We start from the raw sequence: 12,449 nt of genomic DNA, 5'->3' as shown, positions 1-12,449 counted from the left end.
AGCTGCTCAGGCCCAGCTGGAGGGCCTTAGTGGGATTTCACGCACATTCCTTGGGGAGGGGGGAGAGACTGTCTCCCTGTGGGGAGTCCCCTCCAGGGACCTGACCCTCGCCCTCTTACACAGAGGAGGATGAACCAGGGCTGGCTGGGGGAGGGCTGAGGCCTGAGGGGAAGCCTTTTTTTTTTTTCTGTCACATACCCATCCCCTGCCCTGCCAGGCACCCTGCTTTCTCTTCTCCCCAGCTTCTCTCACAAAGCGCTGCCTTGAGAGATAGAAGTGAAAGGCAGCAGAAACTGGAAAACCCAAACTGGAGAAGGTGGTAAGCACAGTGGAAAGGGCTGCTAGCGAGCTCCCCAGTGGTTTCTTTGGAGGAATGGGTGATAGGATACTAGGGTTTGAACTCTGGCAGGCTGGTGCTCTACCACTTGAGCCATTCCTCCATCCTCATTTGCTTCAGCATTTTTTTTTTTTTGCCAACAGTCTTGCTGTTTTGGAGGGAGCAGTGCTGGACTGTGATCCTCCTTCCTCTCCACTCCTGTGTAACTGCGTGCCATCACGCCCAGATTTCCCGTTGAGATGAAGCCTTACCAAGTTTTGCCCATGTTGGCCTTGAAATATAATCCCAATCATTTATCTCCTGAGTAGCTAGGATTGCAGGTGTGAGCCACCAGTGCCTCTCAGTGGTCCTAGCTTAGTGGGATCTCCCGTACCGAAGGCCAGTGTGGCTAAAATGAAAAGGGTGTAGACGAGAGGGTAGAGTCATGGGAGTTCCGGCACGCTGCTGGCCGGAGCCGGCATCAGGCCTTCCCCTCTAGAAAACAGCACCCACAGCCCTAATTCTACCCCAGCGTAGGTACCCGACAGAAGTGAGTGGGATGGGCCCAAAGTTACATGCAAGAATGTTGGTAGCTACTTGATTCATAACGGTCCCAGTTGGCACAAGTTGCATATTCCTTGATGACGGCATGCATATATCGTGGCCCACTTCCACGGGGGAATCTCGCTCAGTGGAGCGTGGCTGGACGCGACAGGTGTCATGTTAAGGTAAAGGCACCGAACAAGCAGATACACACGATATGCTTCTATTTCTTCAAAATTCTAGAACGAGGGTCTTCACTAGTAGAGTTGGGGTGTGTGAGCCCCTGTTCTTATCTGGGGGAGGGTGGATTCCACGTGTCTATACCCACAGCTCCAGACTCTGGATATGTGTATACTTCACTGTTGGGAAGGCATTACTCAATTAAAAACATTTCTTTTAAAATAATGAACTACTAAAACCTTACATGGAATCTTGATTAGTCTAACAGACCTGAGTTGGATCTTGTCCTCTTGCTCTCTGCTTTAAGGTGTTCCTAGGATGTTTCTTTTAAAAAAAAATTATTTTCCTATGCTGAGGAATCAAACTCACAATAGTATCCATGCTGGGCAAATATTCTCCAGTGGGGCCTCATTCAGCCCTTAGTCCCTGGGACATTTCTGCCTATGAAACTTTGGAGAACACACTGAAATCTTTGCTATGGGGCAAACAGGGCCCCATAGTCCTCCAGCTGGCCCTAGGGCCCCATGCACAGGGGTGGTCCCGCATGGGATCCCAGCCAGGACCCTGCCTCGAGGGACACACCCCAGCCGCTGCATTCCTGTAGCCCTCCACCCAGCTGCTGGGTTATTCAGGACGCAGATAAGAAAGAGAAAAAGAAAGAAAGAAAATGATGAGGGTGGTGGTCTCCCCAGAACTCGATGGCACAGAGCTACAGTCTTACCTAGGAGTTGGCAAGCATCCTAATACCTGATAGCATTTCCCTGGCAGATTCTGTTTCCCTGCCTAGGGCAGATTATACAGTAGTGAAAATTGCAGTAGAAATAATACTCTTCTCACCAAACTTGTCTGAGCACTCAGTGTGTTCCAGGCACTAGGTTGACTATTTGACAAGAAGATTATTTCCTTGTAATCCTTCTAGCAGCTGCCTGGGGTAGGTACCACTCTTATCTGCCTTACTAATAACTAATGCTATCTAGGCGGTGTCTGTATTAAGCCAGCAAGCTATTCACACAGATGGAGAAAGCAAGCAATTCCCCAAGGTCCACACAGCCAAGGAGCGGTAGGACCAGGGACTGAATCATGGTCAGTCTGGCCCTGCAGCCAGGTGTCTTTCCTTTTGCTGTGTTTCCAGTACAGGTTGGTGGTAAGCTGATGGAATAGCTTCTGGGAGAACAGCAACAGGCCGAAATGCCAAGATAAAACACGTGCCAGTCATTGAGACATAAAATAACAGAGACACGTGAAGACCACCACACAGGGGGGACTAGGCACTCCAAGTATTGGGTGCTGCTCATCAGTGTAGAGCAAGCACACAGAAAGGATTCAGAGGTTTTACATCCACTCATCTACTTACCCATCCATCCATCCATCCACCCACCCACCCACCCATCCATTTCCCAGCCACCCATCCCTCTTTAGCCAGGGATGTAACCATTAGAACTCAGTCCCACTGCCAACCCTGTGAAATCTGAGGGTTGGTTGTGTCCACTATGAAACAGCAGGTAGGCCAACGTCGGAGAGTTCACTCCTGAACTCTTATCCCCTGCAGGTCAGACTGGTTTAGAAAACAGTATTTTCTTTCAACTCCTTTGGAATAAGGGCGAAACGGTAGTTTCCACCCCCCTCCCCCACTCCCACAGACCCCTGGAATAGCTGGAATTTTCAAAAAGTACATTTGATTTTCAATTTCACAGTGTGAGCTCATGGAAGGCACAGAACTTCCCCAGAGACACCCCCCACCCCGTCTTCCCACACCATCAGCAATCTCTACCAGAGGGGGACATTTGTTGTAACGCAGGAACTCATCCGGAGGTGTCTTTGTCTCCTGGAGTTCAGAGGTAACTGGGAGTGTGATGCTGCCTGTGAGCTTCTTCACTCATTCATGCTTTCCCATAGCTGCTGACCAAGGGAGGCCAAGACTTGAACCCATCATTGCCTGACTCCTAAAGATCAGGCCTCTGGGAAAAGTGGTTTGTTGAACAGTGGTGATTCTTCCAGTATCTGAAGAAGTCCCAGCAGGCTAGGCTGAGTTATTCTGTTTGGCCTCACAGGAGAATTCTCCTGCCTGGGCTTTTAACCCAGAAGCTTACTTTCCCTTTAGGCGGATTCCCAGATCCCCAGAGCCTGGGAATGGGGTGAAACCTGGAAACTTGCTTCCCGAAGCCTACAGGTGAAGCTCCAAGATGATGGTGCCTCAAGGGTTGACCTGCACTGTGGTCACCTCATCCTGGCGCCCTAGTCTGGGAGGTGGAGATGAAGACGGTTAATGACCAGTGCATATTTGACATTTAAGCCTTCTGTGCATTCATAGGCTGAATCACAAGAGGTGATAAACTCCTCTAGAGGTGGGGTTTAGCTCAGGACCCGCCTCTTCATCATGATTGACATGGGGACAACCCCAACTCCAAGGTTTGGACTTAGCTGCTCATCTCTTAGAACCTCCTGGGTAGTTTATTAAAAAGTCCCAGTCCCGGAGACTTTGCCCCCCTTGTCTGGGTATGGGACCTGTTGTTTCCAATCCTTGGTGATCCTGGCTGTTCTGGGTCAAGTTCTCTGAGCTCAGGGGGGTTTGTGGTGTCCATTGCTGATAACCTGATGTTGGTTCTCAAGGCGAGCACAGCTGTCCCTGTGCCTGTCTCAGCCTGGAGCCAGACAGGGGTGGACAGCTTAGATGTCACCCTGGCATGGTGTGTGCATGTATACACACACACACACACACACACACACACACACACACACACACACAGAGAAGGGGGGGAGAGGGGGAGAGATAGCATGCATTCATGAGCACTGAGGGGGAGGGTGACTGTCAGCAGCTGCCTAGGAGTTAGTGGTAGTGATGGGAGGGGGACAGTAGCACCCACAAAAGAGGACCTAGCCTGGCTGTCTAGGGAGGAAAATAAGGCCTGAGGCTCCAGACACCAGCTCCACGGAGCCCGAAGTGCTGTGGAGAAGCATCTGGCCAAGGGTCAGGTGAGCAGTGTTCCCAGGTGCACGGAGTCCCGGGTGCAGAGCCTTGCCGCTGCTTCCCCGGAGCCTCTAGAGAGCCCTTCTCCACGCCCTGCCCCACCACCCCAACTCTTCCATTCCTCCAGACCTTCCCTGCTGCCATCTCTTCCCCAGAAGTCTTCCCTGGGGAGCCCAGCAGGACTGGAGATTGCTGTGACTGGCCAGCAAATGTGGCTCCATCAGCCTGGCTTATTCCTTGCCACAGGGGGTGTCGTGGTGCTTGGAGGTGAACAGACATGTGCCAAGTCTAGCACCCCCTCCTCCCCAGGAGGTGCCAACCTTCCCCAGGCCTTCTCCCTCCCCTCCTTCACTGTCTTGCCTTCAACATGTTTGGCACATGCTTTCTAGGGTGTGTTGGGGCAAAGGCTAGCTTTCTTCTAAAGATGTTAGTTTTCCCGGTGCAGTGAGCGGGCTGCCCTCATGTAAGGTGTTCAGTTCTGAGGTCCGCCTGGAGTCCTCTGAACCTTCTGGTCTCTGGAGAACTCCTATACATCAGCCTTCAAGGCCCAGGCGGAAGAAGACCTCACACCCTCCTGAGCAAAATTAGCCACTTCCGTTCTGTATTTCCACAGTGTTTTACACGTGGCTCTGCACAGCCTATGGATGGGGTGACACTAGCTGTCCTTGAAACTGGGATGCCTTGGGCTACCCAGTGCCCGTGCTTGGCCAGGGTCACCCAAAATGTGACCTAGGAGAATGAATGCAAGTGAACCAAGGAGTCCTTCAATTCCTTGAGTTGTCCCCCATTACCATCTTGCAGTCATGAGGGGTGGGGTGAAGGATGGAGGGGGCAGATTCGGGGGTCTCCAGGGAGGAGCTTCAGATCTCCAGGGGTCTGAGAATTGGGCCATCCAGTTGAGATGGGCTTTGGCAGGCTGCAGGGGAAAGGACGGCCCTCTCAGGCAGGGACACCTCCCGGTAATGCAACCTTGGTTCCTTGGCTCTATCAGGGTGGGAGTGTCGGGGGTGGGGGGCAAAGGTGGGGCTTGGGTAGAAGAAGGCGCTATCACCAATTATGCCAGACTCAGTAGAAAGTTAAGATGGCAGCCAGGCGTCAGTGGCTCGTATCTGTCACCCTAGCTACTCAGGAGGCTGGGCCCTGAGGGTTGTGTTGTGAAGCCAGCCCAGGCAGAAAACGTCCGTGAGACTCTAGCCTCTTATCCTCAATAAACTAGTCAGAAAAAAAAGCCAGACGTGGTGCGGTGGCTCAAGTGGTAGAGTGCTAGCCTTGCATATAAAGAGGCTCAAGAACAGTACCCAGGCCTGAGTTTAAGCCCCAGGACTGGGGGGTCGGGGGAACCACATCAAAAGACAAGTAGACCTTGGGAGCAGGAGTTTGGCCTAGTGGTAGAGTGCTTGCCTAGCATGCGTGAAGACCCAGGTTCAATTCCTTGGTACCACATATATAGAAAACAACAACCACAAAACAAGTAGAGCATACTTCAGACATCCGAGTAGCATGGAGACTGGGGGAAAGGTCTGGAGCTGGCTTCCCTGGCATAGAGCTCCACCCAGAGAGGCTGTGCCTGGCATTAATTGGCTCGCCCTCCTCAGCACAGCTGGAGAAAGTCTTGGCTAATTTGCCGGAACGCTCTAGTTAAATGCCAATTAGGACGTTCTGTCCACTGCTCTCTTCCAATATATTAATAACGTAATTAAGCATTTATTGCCTGTGCAAATTAAAAATTAACTTAAACAGGCAGCCTGAAAAACCAAGGAAGTGACCGCTCAAGGAACCTATTTGTATCGCATTCAAATATCACCATCTGAACGCAGCCCTGTCCGCGGTGGCCTGCCCTGTCCACGGTGAGGAGCCCAGCCAGCTGCCAACAGCTGCTGGCTTCCCCTCTATGCTGGATTCTGCTGGGCCGTCCCGCCCTAATCCTATGTGTGGAGGGTGAGGCTTTGCCCACACATAGGCAGGACTTTTTGCTAACTGGCTACCGTGGCATGTGCCCCTCCCCCTCTCCTAGGGGTCCGTGGTGTGGATTTCAGTGAAAAGAGATGCTACTGCCCAGGGGCCCGGGATGGGGCAGCCGGCAGCCGCCTCACCCCCTACCCCTCCCACCCTAGGACCAATTTGTCCTGCATTCCAGCCCAGGATGGGAAGCAGATGGTGTTGGCATGGGGAGGGGGAGGGAAGTTAGGCACAAGAGCTCTCCCCCTGCCCCCCAGGCCCTTGGGGAGAGATGGGGTGTGTGGTTTGGACTGGCAGGAGGTGGTGTGGGAAGAATGGATGTAAGGCTCAGGCTCCTTCTTGTCTTCAGGACTCTAGCCCTGCTGGTTGGCTGTGCCAAGGAGCCTGGTGGAGCTGCAGGTCACCTTGAGAGAGGCTACAGGGGAGCAGGGGAGGGGCGGGGACACAAAGGAGCAATGCCTCTGAACATATGAAACAATATTCATTGAAATGAATTTTTGGAAATGGAAACGAGGTGCTTGCTTTTTTCTCCCCTTCCTCTCCTGCTGTTTTGGTGAAGATGGCATTGTCTATTTTTGCTTTTTGGTGGCTTGTATTTGTTTATTCTGTCTTGTTTGATCATTTGTCATCTGTCCTGATGGGGAGGGGTGGGGAGGCCACAAAAATAGAGGGACAAAAAGGTGACCAAATGCAGCAGTGGTACTCATAGACACCGTGTAGAAAATGAGCTGTGCAACTTGTGGCAGGGGATGAGAGGGGAAAGCTGGCAGAGAGTAAAAGGGTGATGTTGCCCCCAAAGAAATGTACCCTTTACCTGACGTATAAAATAGCAATCCCTCTGCACATCACCATCCTTAAAAAAGATGTGGAGACGGAAGCCGGTGTGCAGTGGAGGCCTTCCCTGGCTATGTTCCTCACACTCTTGCTTAGCTTTTTCTTCTCAAAGCTGGCTTTCTATTGGGCTGGGAGTTTGGCCTAGTGGTTAAAGTGCTTGCCTAGCATGCATGAAGACCCAGGTTCGATTCCTCGGTACCACATACATAGAAAAAAGCCGGAAGTGGTGCTGAGGCTCAAGTGGTCGAGCTCTAGCCTTGAGAAAGTCCAAGGACAGTGCTCAGGCCCTGAGCTCAAGCCCAGGACTGGCAAAAAAAAAAATGCTGGCTTTCTACCACTTGAGCTACACCTCCACTTTGGCTTTTGGCTGGTTAAGAGAAGAGTCTCACAGATTTTTCTGCCCAGGTTGGCTTTGGGTCATGATCCTCAGTTCTCAGCCTCTTGAGTAGCCAGGCTCAGATCCCTCTCCTTGAGAGGCCCTTTCTGTGCCCTCTCTGTCAGCCCAGGCTCCACCCACAGCCCAGTCTTGCGATTCCCGTGGCACATTGCTCCATGGCAGGAGGGCCTTCAGCCTTGGGGACTGCTACAAGATGGCAGCAGGACACCTCTGGGCTCTGAGGGTCTGTCAGATTCATGGGCTCTGGGTAGCTTTCTGTACCAACGTCTCCAGCTTTACTCCCATCCCAACCCCAGCAACGAAAGGCAATCGGGCTTGTTTTAAACATTTTATTTATAAAAAAGTACATTTTTTTTCCTCAGTACATTTTTTTCAACCCATCATTTTTTTTTCTTTTATACAAGTAAAAGGGGGTGTGGCAAACACCCCCTGGGTCAGAATCAGGAGAATCTGCTGGGCCGTCCTCAGGACCAAAGACAAAAATGGTGACATAGAAATTGAAGCAAGGGAAGCAAATCACACTTGGCGATGAGGGTTGCAGACTTCTCCTGGATTTTGTTTCCATTTATACAAAAAGAAAGAAAGAAGGAAAGAAAGAAAGAGAGGGAAAAACCAGTTTTTCTGGCCAGCAAGCCTGATCCTCACAGCAGGGGTCAGACAAGCAGCAGCAGCAGCAAGGCCTAGAGCCCTCGTCTCCTGGGTACTTCCAGTCCCAGGGCCACTGTAGTCACCTCCCTTCCCTAGGAGAGGGTTTCCGTTGGCAGTCAGGTTTTAGGGGGCAGCTCAACCCCCTCCAGGCCTGGGAGCAGCCCCTCCTCCCAGGAGAGGAGGGCTCAGGTGAGCTGCCCCCATCCCCCTGACACAAGCCCTGATTCTTCTGCCCTGGCGGCAGTAACATTATTGCACTGGTGGCCAGCGCCTGTGGAGCACAGCCCTGGAGGGACACATGGCTAGTCTGCCTCGACCCCTGCTCTAGGAAAGCACTGCTTCCCCTTCATGGAGCTCAGCAGAATGTACCCCATTCTTTTGTTGCATCTATACTGAATGCCTACCTGGCCGTGTATGTGTGTGTGCCCATGTACGTGTGTGCTGAACTTGTGTTCACTGATTCTGTGCTGCTGCTTCGCAGAGCCTTCTGGTAAAAGGGGACACAGAGGGTTGTCGCACACTAGAACAATATCAAAATCTGTAGGGAACCCGGGATGGGGGCAGAGGAGGTGGGCTGGGCAGGGAGGGCAACAAGAGGCAGGATGACAGCTGGGGAGGCCTTGGCACGGCGAACACCAAGTTTATTTTATTTCCTGCAAAGTGGAAGCTCAGCTCATGCTGGGGCATGAAGAAGCAAAATGTCATCTTTCTGCCGGGCTGGCCCTCCCTGGGGCAGCTGGCTGTGTCTGTGGAAGATGCAGTGCCACTGTCCCAGCGACACAGGGTACAGGAAACCCCAGCTCTCTTGGCCCCAGGCAGCAGTTGCCTGGTGGGCAGGCTATGGCCAGGCTCTCAGCCCATGCTGCATGGACCCCATCATTTGTGCTTTGCTTGTGGCGCAGTATGGAGATGTTTTGGGGGGTGGGACTCAGTGCTTTGGCTGGGCCCAAGGCCTCCTCGGTCTACCACAGGGGCAGGGGGTGACTGTGAAGGGACACAGGAGCACAAGTCCTTTCAATCTGTGGTCCCACAGGGATAAGGTCTTCCTCTACCAGGCAGACCCCTGGGCTTCCCTCCTGGGGACAAGGAGACTAAGCAGAGAGACCAGCATGGCATGAGGAGGGAAGGGGGCAGTGACATGACATGGGAAGGGACCCCTTCCCCTGGGGACACTAATACTGCTGGGAAAAATGGCCCAGCTCTTCTACTTCCCTCTGCCCTGTGGCTAAAAAAATCCTCAGTTTTGTCTCCCAATTCTGCCCCATCCAGTGCCTCCAATGCCAAGAGTGGAGAGCTGCCCCAGGGCTGGCATGGCTTCAGACTTCTGCTACATGGCTACTGGGCGACCTGGGCTGGGGCCAGGGCAGAGATGGAGCTTCAGGCTGGGGGGTGGGGGGGCATCTGATAGCAGCACCAGGAAGGGGAAGAGGCTGGGGGCTGGAGGGCTCCCTTAGGGAGCCTATGGCAGCGTGGGTCAGTGCCCGTGGGGCACAGAGTGGTCTGCCTCCTTTCCCCCCAACATTTTCCATTCTACAATGCACAGCACCCTGGGCTGAGTTAGCCAAGATTGTGATGGGCAGGCCCAAGGGTCCTCTGAGCCCACCTGTCCAGACCAGAGGATGCGCATGCCCATTTAGAGTGTGGGGGAGCTGGGGGGGCAGATGGAGGAACTGAGGCACTTTGAGCTGGGGGACAGAGAGGGCTGGGAGAGGCCAGCGTCCATGTAAGCATTGGAAGGCCGAGCCCTGGACGGCTGAGAGGAACCTGGAGTCCCACTGAGGAGAGAATCTGAACTCAGTGCAGGGCCTCTCCATCGCAGCCTGGGTGCCAGGGGAATGGAGAAGGGAGAGTGGATGAGCAGCTGGCCTCCTGGCCAATCCTTGCCCTGCACTGTCCATGTTTCTGAGGGCATCTATCCAGGCCTGTGAGCCCGTCTTCCCCAACTGTGCTCAGAGCTTCTCCCACTCGGCTTCCTTCTCCACAAAAATACTTTGCCTCCAAGTCCTGGACGGAATTCCCTTCAGAGATCCCAGCCCTGAATTTCCAGAAGATTTAAGTGTTGCTGGCATTTGATAGGTCAGAGAGAAATCTGAGAAACTTCTCAACTATTAGGAGAAGTTGGGGGTTATCCTGAAATCCTAGAGTGGCGTCAGCTGGAAGGCCCATCCTCGCTGTCCCTAGAAACTTCCATCTTCATCTGGAGATGGGGGAGAGGCGGAGCAGGAGGGATGGGCCTTGGGCAGTGTCCAGCCTGGGGTGTGTGAGCGCGGGCCGTGTGGCTTGTATATATCTGCATGTGTATGTGTGGGCAGGGGTGTTCAGGAAGTGGGGGCAGAGTCCCCTGGAGTCTCCCACGGTGTGTGGAGCAGACTGGGGGCAAAAGGGAGGGGCGCATCAGAGCTTGGTCAGCTTGACTCTGTAGGTCAAGGAGGAAATAAAAAATGTAAGATCACCCTCACTTAAGGGAACACAGCCTGAGGCCCTGGGTAGGGACATTTAACAAGGCCATCGGGGTGACTGGGGGATGCCTCCCTCCCCGTCTCTTGGGTGTGCTGATGTCTATGCCAGGGACCCCACGCCCTGGCTGTGTCAGCTTACGATGGGGGTGTTGGGGTCCTTCGCTCTGGAAAGAGGAGCAGCATCCAGGGGTGAGAGTTTGTGGGGCTCTTCCTCTTGCAGCCCCTCTAGCCCTCCACCCCCAATGAGGAGAACACAAACAAATTTCCAGTGTCAGGGGGTGGGGGAGGGTGGGCTCCCCACATCCTGGAGGGAGGCCCAGGTACACAAGACAAGAACGGGGCTCCCTACGGTGGGCAGCAGGTGGGGTTGGTAAAGGAAAGATACAGCAACACCAAAGCCATAGTGAAACACAACACCACGGGGGAGGGCGGGGGGGGGGGGGAGGGTCTGCCCTGGCTCCCCAGGAGCTGGGGGCTGGCTTTGGACAGCTGGGCAAGTGAGTCTCTGGGGCGCTTCTGGGGGAGCGGGCAGCAGGGGCGGGCGGGGGACGTGCGGGTAGGGGCAGGGAGAAGGGGGCACAGACAGCGGCTCCGCAAGGGGTGCTACACGTACCACTCCTTCTTAGAAATGAAAGACCCGTCGTTCTGAGAAACCATGTTCTCAGCCAAGTCCAGCTGCTCCGGGTCGTACTGGTAGCCCAGAGTCCGGTCCCCGTAGCTGTCCTGGCGGGCCTCGGCTTCATCCACAGTGAAGTAGGGCCGCTTGGCATCCTCCTCGTACTTAGGGTGCGGGGCGCCCACCTTACGCTCGCCCCCTCCGCCACCCTCCTCCTCGTCTTCCTCCTCGTAGCTGCTCCCGCCCAGCGGGCCGGCCTTCTTCTCGTCGTCGGAGTCGTCGGGGTACTGCAGGTTCTGCGCCATGGGCGGGTGGTGCTGGGGGATGCCCGCCTTGCTGTAGCCGTTGCCATACACGTGCTTCTTGGTGCTGTAGTCACCCTTGAAGGTGTGTCGGCGCCGGCGCAGCGCCACCACGATCCCGCCGACCACAATCAGCACCAGCAGGACGCTCCCCGCCACGCCTCCGATGATGGCCGTGGGCACCGGGCCCGCGCGCAGCCCGTGCTCGGGAGGAGACTGGGTGTAGGGGAATTCTGGGGGAGGAAAAGAGATGAGGGGAGGGCACAGTGTCAGCGTCAGGCCTTCGGGAATCAGAGGGGCAGTGGGGAGGCAGGGGAGGAAAGGCCGGGGTGTGGTCCAAGACTGGGGATAGGATGCCTCACCCCCGGCTCGAGCAGCTCTGGAACCCCCCCCCCCCCGCCCCCAGAGCTCAGCCGTGCAGCACCTGGGCGCTGGAGCAAGGTAGGCCAGGGGGAGGCTGAAGACAGCACCTGCAGGGTCTCTGCCAACCTGTCTGTCCTTGCAGGGCACCAGTGCAGCTCCACCCCACTCGCTGGGACAGAGAGGCTCCTGGGTCCCCCCTGCCCCCGCCCCCACCCCCATACCACTAGGCGCCACTCGGTGTCTCAACCATGCAACATGGGACTGTTACTCATTTCCAGCTGATTCATGAGGAGGTGAAGCGTACAGAGGTTAAATAATGAGCCCAAAGCTGCACAACCGTGATGCAATGTTGATTCAGGTAAAGCCTATGCAGTGTCACCAATGTCCCTTGCCAGACACCCAGAGGTCACTGTACCCCAACACAACGGCCTTAAGACTCAAAAGGTCAGACGAGACTAGGAGATCCGTGACTAATTTCATCTGCTCCCCAGGACACAGGGAAAATGAGTTCCCAAGTTTTGGCTCAGCAGATGCCAAATTCTGGCTGATTGAGTGCCAATCAGCTGCTTAAGGTGCCAGAAAGAGGGCTGTGGCTCTTGGCTGTAGTCTGGGCCTGCAGGGCAAGGTGGGGGCTTGGTGGTGGTGCCAGCCTGGGCTATAGGCATGAGACACTCAGCATGGCAGGTGGCAGGCTCACAGCAGGCTGGGCATCAAGAGGAAGTGCAGGCACAGGCGTGCACGGTGAAGATTTGAGTCTCTAAAGCTGAGCGTGTACACGGGCCACGGCCTGCACTGGCGTGACGAATGTGCTTGTTCCGATATGTGTACAGTGAGGACAGCGCAGAAACAAGAAGCACGTGTGAA

The 12,449-nt window shown here is 54.6% G+C and overlaps 1 protein-coding gene across 1 annotated transcript in view; it reads right to left on the bottom strand.

The window, feature by feature from the left end:
• Positions 1–10,750: 10,750 nt before the first annotated feature.
• The window catches only part of Nectin1 (nectin cell adhesion molecule 1), a 53,695-nt gene continuing 51,996 nt past the window's right edge, over positions 10,751–12,449 (bottom strand). Inside the window, exon 6 of the mRNA XM_090319334.1 lies at positions 10,751–11,455. Within this exon, the coding sequence (XP_090175460.1) occupies positions 10,908–11,455 (548 nt within the window). The 3' untranslated portion in view covers positions 10,751–10,907. The remainder of the gene's footprint in view (positions 11,456–12,449) is intronic.

This window comes from Megascapheus bottae, chromosome 27, assembly GCF_031878675.1.
Source record: "Megascapheus bottae isolate mThoBot1 chromosome 27, mThoBot2.hap1, whole genome shotgun sequence".
Classification (NCBI taxonomy): Eukaryota; Metazoa; Chordata; class Mammalia; order Rodentia; family Geomyidae; genus Megascapheus; species Megascapheus bottae.
The sequence above is the reverse complement of the archived record's forward strand: the minus strand, read 5'-3'. Positions and strand labels throughout refer to the sequence as shown.